Source organism: Chelonus insularis, unplaced genomic scaffold (genome assembly GCF_013357705.1).
Source record: "Chelonus insularis isolate UGA/USDA-ARS -01 unplaced genomic scaffold, ASM1335770v1 scaffold_303_pilon, whole genome shotgun sequence".
Taxonomy (NCBI): domain Eukaryota; kingdom Metazoa; phylum Arthropoda; class Insecta; order Hymenoptera; family Braconidae; genus Chelonus; species Chelonus insularis.
In genome coordinates, this window is record NW_023276792.1 from 191,484 (window position 1) to 208,484 (window position 17,001).

General features: G+C 28.4%; 3 protein-coding genes across 3 annotated transcripts; all 3 read right to left on the reverse strand.

Moving 5' to 3' along the window:
• Positions 1–992: 992 nt before the first annotated feature.
• On the reverse strand, positions 993–2,085 carry LOC118073414 (DUF1676 domain-containing protein Osi16). The gene is made up of 2 exons (XM_035093904.1): positions 1,593–2,085; positions 993–1,363 (listed from the first exon to the last, which is right to left on the reverse strand). Exons 1-2 carry the CDS (start codon positions 2,083–2,085, stop codon positions 993–995), a joined length of 864 nt encoding a protein of 287 aa, XP_034949795.1.
• A 2,809-nt stretch (positions 2,086–4,894) lies between these two features.
• Positions 4,895–8,011, reverse strand: LOC118073508 (DUF1676 domain-containing protein Osi15). Its single transcript, XM_035094041.1, has 2 exons — positions 7,566–8,011; positions 4,895–5,264 (listed from the first exon to the last, which is right to left on the reverse strand). The coding sequence occupies exons 1-2, from the start codon at positions 7,942–7,944 to the stop codon at positions 4,930–4,932; spliced, it is 714 nt and encodes a 237-aa protein (XP_034949932.1). The 5' UTR covers positions 7,945–8,011; the 3' UTR covers positions 4,895–4,929.
• Positions 8,012–9,713: 1,702 nt separating this feature from the next.
• Osi14 (DUF1676 domain-containing protein Osi14) lies at positions 9,714–11,073 on the reverse strand. Its single transcript, XM_035094043.1, has 3 exons — positions 10,800–11,073; positions 10,504–10,686; positions 9,714–10,240 (listed from the first exon to the last, which is right to left on the reverse strand). The coding sequence occupies exons 1-3, from the start codon at positions 11,008–11,010 to the stop codon at positions 9,840–9,842; spliced, it is 795 nt and encodes a 264-aa protein (XP_034949934.1). The 5' UTR covers positions 11,011–11,073; the 3' UTR covers positions 9,714–9,839.
• Positions 11,074–17,001: the final 5,928 nt, after the last annotated feature.

Sequence of the window (17,001 nt, forward strand, 5' to 3'; positions counted from 1 at the left end):
CTCCACGTAGAGTTATTTCATTTAATTTTCCAATAGTATCAATATACCTTGATATTCTTTCTTTTAAACAAGAAAATGAAAAATGCAATAATATGCACCGACCAAAATCCTTTAAAGGAATTTTTGGAAATTTATCATCTTTTTCACTTATCGAATTGTTCACCACAGGGACCACTTTAATATCCAATTTTATTCCATTATTTCGATAATCAAAAACATGCTTTTCAGCTTGCTTATGTTGATTGTGCAATTCGACGTCAGGATCAAATATTTGCACTTTTGATGAATTATTATCTGATAATGGAATATATCCAAAAGATTTTGAAGTTGTTAAAAAAATAATAAAAAGAATTCCAACTTTCAAGTCACTTCGATGGGTTACTCCTTGATGCAAAAAGAGTAACTCCATTTTAGCAACATCAACTGCTTAAGCATTCGAAGTAAACTAAAACGACTGTCTTTGAGCTTCTTCATTTGAGATGTTTATATACTTGTAAATTTATGTCGTCTGTGGTTTACATAATTTTTTAAATCAATCTTGTCACGATTGTCATCATTTTGTAGTCCAAACTAACAATGACATCAGGTATTGTTTGCCTAGATTATGATACTGATTAGTGGTTTTAGACAATTCTATGATTTGACAATGTAGCTCATCTTCCTAAACACCAGTGACCTTAAAACTTGAATCTATTGTAAATGACATCCTATCCATATCCTAATTATTTAATTTTTACGTCAATCATAAAAGATAAATATTATAAAAAATTTAAATTGATTCAAGCATAAATTACGTTGTAACTTATAATTAAAATGAATTAAAAAAGTTTTTAACTCGGTGTAGTAATTAGTAGAAAATTATTTTATTAACAAATTTTAAATAAAAATAAATAAAATATGAACACAAACAGTATAAATAACAGAAAAAATTTTTTCAAACTTAAAAAAACATCTTTCTTTTTTAAATAGTTCCATTAATTTTACAATAAATATTAAAGATTTCTTGGACCTCTTACATTTGCATACTTGCTAATACTTTCTTGAATTAATGCTTCAGGAATATCAATCGATCTTCCATATCCAGATCCTCCATATCCATGTCCATGATGATCTTCACTACTGTGTGAATGAGACGATGTATAAACTGGTTTGGCAATTACTTCATACGTAGTTTTTTTTTCACCACCACTCGCTAATGATTTAAGACCAACGATGGCTGATAACATCAAAGCCATTAGCCCTGTCATTAAAGCTTTTCCTGCTAACATTGCAAGAGCTCCAAATCCCAACGCTCCTAAAGTTCCCTTCATCATCATCAATCCTGCCGCTAAGCCAGACATACCCCCTTTATCCTTTTTACGACCTACAAAATTCCAATTATTAACTAACTTATTATTTACCATTAATATAGATGAGGACTTATTAATTTTTAGGACTAAAAATTTTTGTCATGAAAAACTCATTGAATGTCATCAAAACTAGATGTCATAAAAAATTTTAGAAAAGATCGTGGCAAATTCAAATTTTTTTTTAAATGTAAATAATTATTTGGAATTATTTAATACAAAAAGTTAAAGCAAAATATTTCGTACCAGTTTCAGCATCCGATTTTTTAAACAATCCAAATCCTGATTCGCTGAGGCTTCTTGCATCTTCCAAAGTCTTAGAATCAAAAAGCTTGATGGAAATTGAATGACTGCTCAAATAATTTCCAACTTTGTGCATCAGATAAGCATCTAATCTCTTATTGATATCATTTGGAAAATCTCTTGCCAGATTGGCAACAACTTCAGGTGTAGACATATCATTTGAAACGTTTTCTTTAATGACTGATACACCAGGAAGGATTCCAATATTCGGAGTTTCTGATAGCTTTTCAACGAATGATATAGCATCAAGTTTGAGACACGTTAGACTGTATGATTTATTACATTCTTTGGTAAAAATTGATTCTTTATCTTTAGTCACTGTTGGTTCATCAACCAATTGTTTGGCTGCTCTTTGTTGTATTTCACCATTCACGCAACCAAAAATTAAAATCGCAACAAAAAAAGCTGGAGGTCTAATTGCTCTTAGTCGATCCATTTCGATTAAAAATTTTATTTTTTTTAACTTTGGTGATAGAAAAATTTTAGAAAAACAATAAATAACTGGTGGAATTTTTCTGCTGTCCTGGAGAATTTAAATTATTCCAGACGACAACAGAAGAAGTGTGATTGTGCACTGAGCTGTTGATACAGATAGTGCACTATATATAGGAATGCTAGAGCAAGACAAGTACTTTTTCCTTTCAACGATCATACATTCTCCATGAAGCTAGAGCACCATTGGGTATGGCTTTTTCTCATTACTTTGGCCACATCTTTGAATGCTTTCGTCCTCCTCTCACCATTTGAAATAAGAATGGCTGTTCTCTAGATCAAATAGAGCGGAGAATACAAAACTGTCAAATTCAGAAAAACCCCTTGATCTTGATTGGTTTCAAAAAAAAGTTAAATCAGCAAAAAATTAATTCTTCCGTTTATGGTAACCGTCAGTTATGGAAAGCGGTGGTTTCACTGAGAATTTGTTTTCCAATTAATTTTATATTTGGTAGAGTCATTTCATTGTTATCTATAACAGTTATTATTAACAGCACAGGTCTCTGCATAGAGAAAAACTCACATATACTTTCTTTTCTGTCATTTAGACAAGTTAAATTTTTTTGCTTGGAAAAATTAGGTGATAAATTGAATTAGTTTCTAGTGACGCAATAAAATCATAAAAACGTCAATGTTGAACTACTTAAATAATTATTTTGTTTACTTGATCTTATCTGGGAAAGTATGTGCCTAATTTTTTTCATTGATATGACAATGACTTTGCAGAAATGATAGTTGACATGATATATTCAAACAAATAATTTCAGATGAGATGTAAAATTAAATATAATGATCGAAGAATGTTGATGTGTTGATTATTGGGTTGTAGATAAGAGAAAGTACTATAAACATATACTTTTCTGCAATTTTCTTCGTTTTAAAACGCGATCACATCCATTTAAATATCTTCATTTGATTTACTCACTTAATGCTCTTAAAAGTGGCTGTTATCGTAGAATTAATGATGTGTAAATAAATAGTCTGCAAACTAGATGACTCTTTTGAAGTGTAAAATAAAACTGTCAGTTGATTAGAAATCAATCAGATGGATCATGTTTATTAAAGACTTAATTATCAACATTCTTATTTTATTTATTTATTTATTTATTGAATAATCTACTTTTTACTTTCTAGAGAGAAATTCGCAAAGTATTTGAAGTTTAGTTTTATAAATTTTGCTTTATCATGATACATATTTTTATGAAGCTATTGTGAGAGATATCGTGACTTTTTGAAATCTGTATCTTGATGATAGAATTTCATTCATTGTTTTATTTAATTGAGATTTCCAATCTAGAATTTTTTATTCTTAGAAGAATTCATGGTTATATATTTTTAATTTTTTCCCGTCTATTTTGCATACTCGAGAAAGTTCACCTCATTCTGTTATCACACTTATCATTCATCTTTAAATGTATTAAAATTCATTGAAAAAAAATAATTTTTTTTTGAGAAAAATTTATTTAAATTTTTACTCAACCAAAATTTCATTTCAAAATGATATGCCATAGTTTTTAAAATTTAACAAATAAAGTGACTTTTATTGAATATACTTTTTTGTTTATTATAAATAAAAATGACGTTTATTGGGAATCTTAAGGGTAGCTCGAAAATATTCTTCATATAATTCAAACCATAAAAGGGATGAAATTTACTTTGTCTCACAAAGCTTATAACTTAAGCAAAGTGCAAGTAGCCCAATACTTTTGACCAATAGTATATACATATGTGTATTTTTTTACAATTTATATTATTCATATTACAAAGAATTCGTATTATTTTTTGTTGTACTTATGTATTTCATTACTTTTCCCATAGTTTTTTCTGCATAAAAACGATGTATTATTTAGACTAAAGAATTTAATTATTTTATTAGAAAATTAAATTGTACCCCAAAATAAGTTTCGTTAAACAATACAAGTACAACAGAAAAAATAATCCATAAAAAATTGTAATGTTGAAAATTTCTGAGTATTAAAGTAGTCCATTAGAAAGTAGTAATAGTTAGTATAGAATTATTAATTTTTTGTTAAAAAAATAATGCGATGTAAGGTATTAAAAGATGCACTAAAAATGCATCAATACCAGACAGAAATAATATTTTCATCATGTATTTTCTCAGATAAGCATCAGCTCATCCAGTTCAATGTACTCCACCAAGGCTACCTGTAGCACATTGGCCGCTGAGTGTCGTTTACTTCCGCATTAGCTGCATTATATACTGACGCTAATACAATCCCTACCATCACACCACTTGAACTACGTAACGCAAACAACCAATAACAACGCGTGGCCCCCACCTTGGCCTTCACTTTGTCAGTGCCAACTGATGGCCACGAGTATCAGTCAGGGCCGAGTTATTGACATACTAACCTTGATTTCAAGTAAGTGGGGAGTAATTTGAAGGAGAGGGATCGCTCGAGGCTAGACACTCGAAGGCCAATGGCAACATCAAGGCTTTCCCCACTTGTTGCCCCAGTGACCTAGTTTTCTTCTTCCTTCATTCTTTCCATTCGTGTTCTCCTTCTCACCAACATATCTTGAGTATTCAGGTCAATGGCCTTTCTCGAAAAGAATAAAAGCCTTTGTGGTATTTAAATACTTTGTTTTTTTGAATAATTTTTTGTTATATAAATTTTTTTTTATTTTACAAAGCAACAATATTAATAATAAATACAAGAGTAATAAATAAAATACTTTATGTAAATAATATAAAAAATAAATTAATATAAATTATTAAAATTTAAATAATATAAATTATTATTTATATGTGTTTATAAATAATATTTTAAGGCAAGCTATGATAAGGATAAGAATCAATATTAAAGTCTGGATCCCATGCCTTGTAAGGCTGATTGATTTCTTCTTGTGAACGATGCCAATGCTCGTGGTAAATCTCTGGTTTAACAATTCCATAACTCACCCTAGCTGGATATGGAATTGGTGGAGTTACCAAAGACTTCAAAGCTACTGCACTGGCTATGAAAAGGGCTGCTAATCCTGTTCCTAACCCTTTGAGACTCAATGCACCGATTAGTGCTATGATGACTGGAACCTCGACTAAGGCTTTGAATTTCAACGCCAACAGGATTGGCAATATCATTTTTTTTAGTTTAGTTCTTGCTGAAAAAAAATAATTTATTATAACATTATGATGAAAATAGATTTTCACAAATTAAAAAAAGGATTGACGATAAAATTATTGTTGAAATGTTAGTTAATTATTGCAACGATTATTTAGAGCTCTTATTTATACACAATTACATATTAAAATTGATACTGATTCGAAATTATTATACTGTTTTTTATAATAATATATTATTTAAATATATTTAACTTCGATTTAAAGTTTTGAAATTTATGTATAAATTATAATCTCATTCAGGAACTAATTAATTCGAAAAAAAGAATTTTTTCATAAGTTAGACAATAAAAAATAGAAGGAGAATCTAACAAATATTTAGAAGCCTTTATTTCATTTAACTTTTCATATTTTTTAATAAAATTAATAATATTAAATTACAATTCAACTTATTTATTCCAATAAATGCTGAATTATAGAATATATATTATTACATTTATACTAGTTATTATAAATCTAATAAACATAATAGTTTATTAATTAATTCTTATATATTTTTTTCGATAATAGGAAATTGGTACCATTACTACTTTTTTACAGAATATTGTAATATTCATTATTAAATTCAGCTCCTACGTTGGAAATTAAATTTAAATTATGAATCAATTAATTAATTACACATTCCAACTGTCCTCTTTTCTGTAATAAACTCTACATTTTTATCTGAATTGACCCTATCCAGTTTCATTCATCTCCATCTTTCTTTTTTCTGGAATGTGTCCTACAAACACAGAATAATGTACCACTCCTACTGCATCTTTATTCGATATTCTTCTCGAATTTCCCTTTGTAAGCCCTTTTTGAATACACCTGGATGTATCGGATTAAAAAATAATATTCTATCTCGACTAAAAATGAAGTATATCTGAACTTTTATATGAATCAACAATACATCTTACTAATCATGACAACTAGAGTTTTAATTTTTTTTATCTAAAAATAATTTTATTTTTTTGTTAAATGTAATATTCACATTTACGAAATTCTTTATTAAACTTCGTATACTATCTGACCTGGAATTCGACCAATCTGTTTTTCGAGTCAACGACCTACTTGATGCCTATTGGTAGAAGCTTGGAGAGCATGAATCCTATAAAAGTGCATTGATTCAATAATTCATTCATTCTGAAGCAAAGCATTGAGATAAGCTGACTTACGGAAATGAATTTTGCTACTTTAATTGGTCAGCGTGATATTTCTAATTACTTTATAGCTATCTTTCATCTACATATTTTTTTATAGCTTATCTTTCTGATTTTTTTGACTTTAATTAATTCTTATTTTATCTAAATTAACTGCCAATTTATTCTAGTACGTACTTGAATCATTTTTCTCTATTGTTTGATTCAATTTGTTATTTTTTTTTTGGCTGTCAAAATATTCTTCACATTTTTTGTTTAAAATTCTATCAACTTTATGCTTTCTTTTATTACAATTACGTTAATTGACCATTCAATTAATGATAAAGTTTCGTGACAGTTAATTTTTAGCAATCAAAAATCCTTCTTTAATTTTGAGAAATTCTTCATTACAAAATAACATTTAATTAATCAAAAAGTTTATTGAGTTGATAATTATTAAGTTTATAATACTTTAATATTTACAACTCCAATGCAAAATTACTATATATCTGTTTTCATTTTTCTTTTTTACGTTTTTCCTTCTGACTAATTGAGTACTATTTATTACATCAATAAAAATTTATTATAGTTTATTGGTAGAATATGATGTAATTAAATAACAATTAATGAAATTAACTCTGTTATAAGAAAGAACAAAGTATTTTATTGAAAATATATTTGAAAAAAAAATTCTCAACTATTTTTGAACCTTTCAAATAAAACAATTTTTACAATTTTTTATACTCAATAGGGAAGTAGTCATGTAGATACTGTGAAAGTAGAACACCACCAACCCACTCAAGTTTAACTTTAGAAGAAACATTTTTGAATGAACATAACCAGTATAGCTAGAGGAATAATTAATGAGCAGTAGAGAGTATTCTTGATGGTTTGAAAAGTAAAATATTCAAGTAATTCTATTTTAGAATAGTATTTTAAAAACCTAGCATCAGATTACTGTAAAGAATTCCTGAGTACAAATAAGTTTAAACCCATATTTTGTTATTTGTATCTTGTAAATATTTATCTTTCTGTAATTTGATTGAAAAATTAATATTTAAAAGTAAAATTGATCTTAAATTTCAATCTATTTAACTGAAACCAGTATTTCAAATGATTTCACCAACATACATCGTCAATTAAAAATTCCTCGAAACTTACCTTCAGAAGCACCATGAGTCAATCCTTTTAAATTAATATCAATATTTTTTTGTCCTAAAGCTCTTCCAAAAAAATCAGCAGCTGATCCATCAGTAGGGAATCTGACTTGAATTTTCTTAGAATTAAAAAAGTCGTCTACTTTGGCAACTAAAGGATCATCAGATCGTTTTAAATTGTCCTTAATTATCTCACTATCATCCAATTTTTCTAAAGTAATAATATCTCCAAAAATTTTAATTCTATGAAGTTTATTAAGTTCTTCAATTCTCTTAATTATTTTTGTTTCCATCACATCTACTTCACGATTCTTATTGACATGAATCTCTCCTTGAGAAACAGCCACAAGACATAAAATCAACAGCACTGTTCTTTTTTTCATTTTATCAATTAGTTTAGTTCAGTTGTTCTTTTTTTAATCCTGAAGGCTTTTCAACAATACTGACATCGGTTTTTCGACTGTTTTAGCTCGAGGGTCTTTTTTTCTTTTATATTGTCTTCATAATCAGATGGTGGGGTTGGACTCAACTGAGCTATTTGGCAGAGAATTGCAATTCTTGTTGAGAATGTCAATTCTTTATTCCCCTTATTAAGGAACCGCGATGCATAACAATGCGAGAGATAGATTAGAGTGGGCGATGGGTCTTTTATACAGTCGGCAAAGAAACAGGAGCTCTTTGTCAAGTTTAATTTGTATTTTATCATTTTTCAGAATCAATTTCAAGTGTTCCAATTGACATTCCTATTAGCATAAACTTTCAATATCATTCACTCGACATCAATTCTTTTTCAATTTTGTATTTTTATTTTTCACTATTGAAAATGATTGTTTATTAAAAGTAATTTTTATTTTTTTTTTCTTATTAAGGAGTCCATCCTTTATGCTTAGTGACCAAGTTATCAAGAAACACGCAAGACACTTTGAAATGCATTTCATGTTGAATGTTGAATGCAAACGAACAATACATGATTGAATGCATAGACGCTGAATCGGTGACTATTATTGTACTTTCATAGAAACTCAACTGGTAGGCATTGTACTCGGTGACAATAAGTCTATATTTATACGTTGTATTTCTATATACAGTTGTGATTTACGTACAACGTGCTGTCGATATAGACGGCGGTATTCGACTTTCAGGTGAGAATTAGTTTTCCATGTCTGTCGTGACACAGTATAGTATGTAAAACTGTCCCAAATTTTTTCATTTTATGCAGTCAAACGGGCGAGTCTGGAAAATATTTGAAACAAAACTGCAGCACGTTTTGAGATTTTAAAATTTTTGAACGAAATTTAGTAAACTAGGGAGTTGACAAACTACTTTCTGAGGAATAGAAATATTGAAAAATATTCAAGCACAGACCATGTATTATTTTTATTAATTAATTTTTTTTTTCAATTATATTTTTTTTTCAATTATATTATATTCAACGATTTTTTTTCAATAAAAATTAAATATGCTCAAAATAAGCAATAAATATTAGGTTGTCTCATAAGTTTTTACCACTTTCAATTTTTATTCAAAAATTATTTCGACTTCCAACCTCTCTCGTTTTGGAAGAAGAGTATTGAAACTTAGCCCAGTAGGTGGCTGACTATAGTTGATAACGAGGGAAATTATATATTCGATTAAATGTATCTTTATTAACAAAAAAATAATGATTACTCATTTCAGCTGAAAAATACTTACTATAAGAAAAATTAATAATGTCAAGTGGTGTAAGTTGACACGAATATTACTGAAAAAATAGCAATTCTAAATTTTTTCATTGATGTAAATTCAAACTGAATTCGTATGAAGAAAAAGTTTTATGTTCACTGAATAAATATTTCTCTTGTTGGAGTAAAGATTTACTTTCTATTATCTAAACAGCTTTTTCCGAAATTTTATTCTCTTTAATTTCCAATTTTATTTGAATATAGACTATGCTTCACAATAGTATAATTAATAAATATAAAAATACTCGAAGCAGCTGACAAAATTAAGTTTTATATTAATCAAATTCTTTCTACAATACTTAATATTATATAAAATAACTCCGTCACCCATAATTTTAAGGAAATTGGCATATTAATGGATAATTTAATAATAAAATAATTATTATTTAGCAAATAATATTCATTTGATTATTTAGAAGGAATAATTTATTTCATTTTCAAAATAATTTAAGAACAGTACAAAAGGCCTTGTGAATCATTCATTACATAAATAAATATTAAATATATAACAGTCGAATAGAATATTACAAAAATTGCGAATTATAATTTTAAATAATTTAATTAGTGTTTTCAGATGGCACATGTGCGGAGTATGCTAGATTTTGAGCAGTCTTTGATGTATCTTCGAAGCTTCTCTTGTAGTAGCTCTGTCCAGGTTGTTGAACTGCAGTTGCTGGCCAGCTTTGGGCACCACCAGCATCGTAGAAAGTAGTAGGTGCAGGTGCGGAATTCTTTCCAAAGATATTGCTTCCGAAGACACTTGGTACGCTGGCACCGCTGAACAATTTTTGGAAGAGGAGGACTCCAGCAATTATGAGAGCGAGTTTACCAAGGAAGATAGCTTTGAAAACCAAGAGACTGAGTCCACCGAATAGGATGGGAGCAAGAGCGAAGAGCTTAACTGCCAAACCGATCATCACGGGGGCTAATTTGAGAGTCTTGGTTAACTTGGTACGTCCTATAAATGAAAATAAATTAGTTAATAACGATGAAAGAAAACTCCTGAATTTCGATTAAAATAGAAAGTGCTAAGACATTTGAACTACTTTCTGGGAAAGATACATAATATACTGAAGAGCCAGTGAAAGGCACTATCATCTCTTGTATCACACTACATAGTAGATGTGATCACGCAAGAATTACATGATTCGGTAATTAAAAATAATCCGAAAGGAAGAGTATTAAAAAAAATAATAAATTGATTTATTTTGTGTTACTTACCTTCAGTAATGGTGCGAGCAATGGTTTCTTCAGGGAAATGGACTTTGAGACTGTGGCTCTTCAAGAAAGAGATAATCGAATCGTAAAGCATTGTTCCAAGTGTCAATGCACGTTCAGATGAGTCTTTGGGAAGTTCATTCATCACCTCAGTTTCTGATTTCATTGATTTTCCAGATCGTTCCACTAATAGATTATTAATTGATTAATTTAATTAGTATTTCAATTTAATTACATTACGATTAATTCGAATTCATTTTCAATTCATTTAAAATAATTAATTAAATAATGTTACTTACAAGGTGTATCTCTAACGAAAGCAACTCCATCAATGAGTTCGAGATTGGCAGATCTAGCAGCCCTTGCAAGCATAGTGTTAGCCTTGATGGCAATACAGCTTAATACAGAATCTTCAAGTCCAAAACAATCCAAATTTCCAGAGTTAGTATCAGGAGTTGGTATAGCCATGGCTGATGCCACCAAAAGTCCAAAGATCACCAACTTATTCATCTTGATTGTTTGATTTTTTTTATAAATTAAACACTGTTTGTCTGACTTAAGTCACTCCCAAGGGCACAAGAGCCAAAATGTGACTTGGACCTGTCAGACTGTAATCTTTTATAGTCGACTCGGGGCATCTCCCACCCTAAGTCTTTCTAGTCAACAACATGTCTCATCTCCACACGTGAACAGTGAACACCTCTCCTAGGCTAAAAACTTTCGACGTTAATTTTTTAAACAAATCTGAACACTGTAATCATTGCTCCCATTGGAAGATACCACGCCTACTTCTTTACTTCAATAACTCTCGTCTAAAAGTTAGATTAAAGATTAAGATTCATTCAATTTAGGTCAGAGGAAGAGCCATCAACTGGAACTCATAAAAAATCAGGGAGTCAAATTGAAAATTCGTGTTTTTTCGTGACCTTTGTATCACTTTTCTAACAACATTAAAAGCATTTTGAGCTTTATTTCAATTCTTTGTTCAATGAGGACACGTGTAATATATGAGTTGAAGATAATTGCAAAAATTTCTAAACAATAAATTTAATTACATCGATTCTGGAGAATGGAAAATAAAATTTCTTTAAAGAAACTTCAAAGGAATGAATCAACAAAAAAAGAGGTGTAAAAGTGTTTTATGAAGAAACAAGAAATAATTCTAGAATCTACATACATTAGTTTTTTTTTTTAATTATACGTTTATTTTAATAAACATTTTCAATACTCATCACCATTTCTATGCACCTAATAAATATTTTTATTGGTAAAGAAAATATGAAAATAGGCGTTGAGGAGTATTTTCAATGCAATTCATTTGCTTCGTTGAAAAATATTATCTTTATTGCAGTAAATTTAATTTGAAATGATCCTGAAGTGAATCAGTTAAAATAAGTTAATCAGGTATGTGTGTTCCATAATTTAGAGATAAAAACAACTGTTATGGAAAGTTTTGAAATCTAGAAAAATTTAAGTACCTGTTTTAGATACAGCTAGAAGATTGATATCATCATATATCCATCACTGACAATGGATTATTATAATAAGTTGGTATTAATATCGACAATGAATGAAAAATAATAAGAAACTGTCTTTGGGAATAAATAGTAGTACATAGAGTGTTTTTTTTTATTGAAATTCAGATGAAAAAATTGTAACTATTTTGTACAATGAAAAAAAAATTATGTTAATAATATTTTTCTGTATAATTTAATAAGAAAAAGTTGAATAAATTGATTACTGATATAAAAATATATATATTTGACATGAGCATAAATATTTCTATTTAAAAATTTCAATACTTTGGCAACAAAATTCTCTTTATTAATAGTAAAAATTATTTGCCTTGCTCATGAAGTTTATTAAATATACATATTTATTTTTTTAGAAAAATAATAAATAGTTCAAAAAGGTCATCTTATGACCTTTTTTCGTTTTTTTAATTCATATTAACTCTCTACTTCTAATGCCTTTTTTACAGATGTATTATAATCAGTATTATTAAGTTGAAATTTAAAGATCCAAGTAGTAAAGAACACTTACAATTAAAAGTAAGAGGTTTAATTTTAGTTTATCAAAGCATTTTCAACATGAAGTGTGACTTTATTTCTGAGTGAATGATTGATGACGAATGAGAAGTTTAAGAATAAATCCAATCAAAAGATAAAGGTTCCTTCCTTGATAGATAATCGACAGTCAGCGTTCTTTCAAGGCTGTTCGCCTTGACCCAAAGCCCAGAGTATAACCGGTAGAATCTGAACATATAAATTGCGGTCAAGCAACTCGATTATATAACTTGAGATCAAGAGACATTCTATTTCTATGCACTTTTTCCTTTGTTCATTTACTTTTACTAGTCAAGATTCACTGTAAAAAAAATTTTTTTTTCGTATAAATAACTTAGAATCATCTTTATTGTTTTTGAGGTCACTGTCTTCATGCCACGCTATGTTCAAATATGGTGGGAACAAATCCATTGTACTCCATCTGTGGATCTCCTTAAATATTTAACAGAGACTCACACCTTCTACTTGTCATAACACTTTAACGGTACAAGCAGATTCATTTTTCTCGCCAAAATGTTTTGTATTTGAGGTCATTTGTTGAAAGCTATAAAAGTGTAATCACTTCCTCTTTTAATCAAAATTACTACATCATAGCATTGGAATGTGCATGGTTTAATTTCTTACGTTGGAATGATGATGAATCAACGATTTATAGTTAAGCATTATTGGTTTAAGAGAAGCTGAAAATGGAAAGTAATCCGAAAGTGTTGGTTGTTTGCACACATAATTATAAGAGAAGAGTTATGAAAAGAGAATAGGAAGCACAAAAAAATCAAGACTTCAAAGTAATGTGAGATTATAGCCTCTGGAATGTAGAACGCGTTAAACAGAGAAATGCTTATGTCGAGCTTGACGAGAGACTTGTTTGTTGTCAAGTCTTTGTTTGCAAATCGTTATCATAAAGTTTATTAGTTCCAATAATTACAATAATAATATCAGTGTCATGAGAGATATTTATTCATAGGAATTATTTTGAAAATGATGTTCATGAATTACAGTTACTTACTCCTTTTAACAACGCCCAATCATTTACATTTCTTGTTATTTCTTTGTCTTGGAAAATGTTGGACTAAATGAAAATTGACAAGATTAATTCATGGCATGTTCGTTCGAATTCGAAAGTATATGTTTGATTCTCACCGGGCTGTATCATTTTTAGGGACTTCAGCTGACTACATTCCTTGACTGTATCGTTTGACCCCATTCTTTTCTTTTCCACCTACTACTTTTAAGGTCCATTTACTTCTAAATTTTCACTATTCTCTGAATATTGGAAAATGAAATGTTACATTTTACTTAAAATTTATACAAAAATACAACATCCTGCTAGCAATTACTACTTTATCTCCAAATTTATGTTCAGTTTTATTTGTTAGAGGTTTTTAATAGAATACCGTTATTAGTTGAAATTCAATTGACATATTAGATAACAAATTCTTTGAAATTGATGTTTCTTTTGTTGCCTGTGAGATTTTCTGATTGATGATAACCACTTCAATGGAACGAATCTAGATCAAAGCGAGCTCTACTTCTTCTGAAAGAACTATGTAGCAAATATTTTAATATTTATATTTACTTTGAATAATAAATTGAAAAGTGGACTATTAAACTAAAAAAAAAAAAGTATTAAAGATTCAGAAAAACTTTGAGCTCTTAAATTTTAGATATAATAGATATTAGTTAAGAAAAATATCATGTTGATAAAATTGTTTTTGGAGCATTCAATAAGATACTTTTTTAATCAGTGACTAATAATTACAAGTAATTTCACTTGAAATGAATATTTTTCAATTAGTAGTTAACTACTGATACATGATCAGCAATTAGTCTAGTCACCCTACACAAAATATTTTTAAAAAAAGATGAGAATACAGAACAACTATATTGATCACAATCAAATCACGATTTTTTTATTACTCACAATTAAAATGGGTTAATAATTAATTATCTAAAAAATGATTTTATTCAACTTTACTCTTTATTTAAACAATTTCCATTTGATTTTAAATCTAAATAAAATTTTTTATTAATAACTGTTGCATTTCATTGAATAAATTTTTATTTTCTTCTTTTCAAATTTAAATAACAGACAAATAAATAAATAGGATGATAATTTGTAGAAACGAATAGTTTATAATTAAATCCTGTCACTAATTCAACTATTAATTCTACTCCTCTGCCAATACTGAAATAACTCATATTTTTTCTATCTTCTGTGATGAACATCGCTATAATAATCATATGATTCATTCACATCAGGATGTACATTGTAATTATTGTTATTATGATAATCATTTCGATTGTATTTTCCGTATGATGAAAATGTAGGTCCTCCTCCATTGCTTCCATTATTTGACTGTCCTTGCACCAAACGTCTTAAGCCCATTATAGCAGCTAAAATTAAACTCATGAAGCTCAATACAACTGCTTTACTACTCATTACTGCAAGAGCTTTCAGAGCAATCGGAACGAGAATTGATTTAATTACAAGCCAACCAAGCAAGAGAGGTACTAAATATTTGCTGTGTTTCTTTTTTTTCTTTTTACCTACAAGTTTATATTTTTTATTTAAAATATTAGATCTTATATTTTTGGTATTTTTTTCATATTAACACTCACCACACAACGATCGACTTTCTCTGACACTTTTTTTTTCTTTATCTTGAAATAGTAAATCATCAGTGGTTAATATTTTTTCATTTTTCAAATGTATAAAAGGTTTCTCGTCACTTTCTATGAGAGGTTTTAAAGAATTTTCAGATTTTATTGAAATGAGTTCTGCTACACACCAATTTGAAAATAAACACATTAGACAAGCTATTAAAATTTTCGTCATTTTTGTTTGGTTAAGAAGTGTTTTTCAGATAAACTGATTAATTATTTTACTTTAAATTTTTCGATATTTATCGTAGAAAGAAATTGATTTAATTGTTTTATTCATGTAAAATCACTCAAAATTATCCAAAAATTATTATTTTTATATAAAAGAATTTGATTTTTTTGTTTTCACTAGAACATTGTGATTTTCAATTACTTCTCGCCGTTCTATAAATAACTGATAGAACCGCGTTTATAAAAACAAATAACTTGCGGTATCGATTTATAATAAACTGTTGCAATGATACAAAAAAATGTAATTCACCGTTGAGAAAAATTTATCAATAACTCAAGTTGGAGTTTTGCAGTCGAAACTTATATATCTCCCCGCCGAGAAAACAGAAGAGAAGGAATAGTTCATTTAATTTGGAAGTGATGCGTGAAGACGGTTACAGTGAAATATTCTCCCGAGAATAACCCATCACTTGGCAGAATTCTCACAAGGCACAAATGAAAATTTGTTCCAACCGTGTCGAAAACCATTATCTCTAATATTGACGTTTTCACGACCATGGAAGAGCACATAAATTGCACCGTTCAGTCGCATTTATTTATTTCACACTTGAATAAAAAAATAGGAAATAAAAAAAAAAGTAATTATATTTTGCACTTGATAGCCAATTTTATGGATCCTGTTACTTTTAAATAATTAGTCAATAATAGGTATTATCAAAAGGAGAATCATAATTTACTCTAAGTTGATTGGGTGAGTATATGCGTCTCAGTTGAGTGATTCTCTTTAATGTATGCATTAGAGACTGGAGAAAGATATGAAATAAATTTCGTAACTAATGAGCTCTACTTGAAATGAAGACTAGCTGGATTCGTTTCAGAAATCTAGTTCATACAAAATATCATATAAAATGATTCCTTTGTCAATATATAATACTTTTCAATTGTTAACAGACATTTTTTAATATTAAGCGTGCTTTATTATAATAGAATTAGTTTTTCTATAGTTAGTAAATAATTAATAATGTTTATCTTACAACACCATTTAATCTCAAATTAATCGAAAGAGCCTAATGTAAAACTTAATCAACTGTTAAAAATCTCTTTTATCAATATACATATATTTTCAAAATTTTTCAATGTTTAAGTTTCGATGGAAATAACATATGCATTTAAAACTTCCAATTTCCCAAAAAATAGAACGCATGTAACATAAAGTCACCAGACTATTCAAAATTTACAAAATAAACTGTAAGAAATAAGAAGGAATATTTTTTATGCGTACTAAGCGGATTTAACACTCGAGAAATTCGTCTAATTTTTAGCAATTGTAACAACTGTATACACTATTTTCTGGCCTAATAATCTTCTTATTCATTTGGTATGTAATTCTAATTTTATTATTAAAGTACCTGACAACTGCAATACAATTGAAGTATTGAATCATCATTTTTATGATGAATATAGAATTTATATCATTTTCAAATAAAACTCTAAAGTAGTTGAGGTCCCATAAAAATTATAAAGTATTTTTGATCATAGAAAATGAATTATTTCTCAAATCAATATAAAATAGCCGATATTAACAAAAAAAAAACTCATCCTT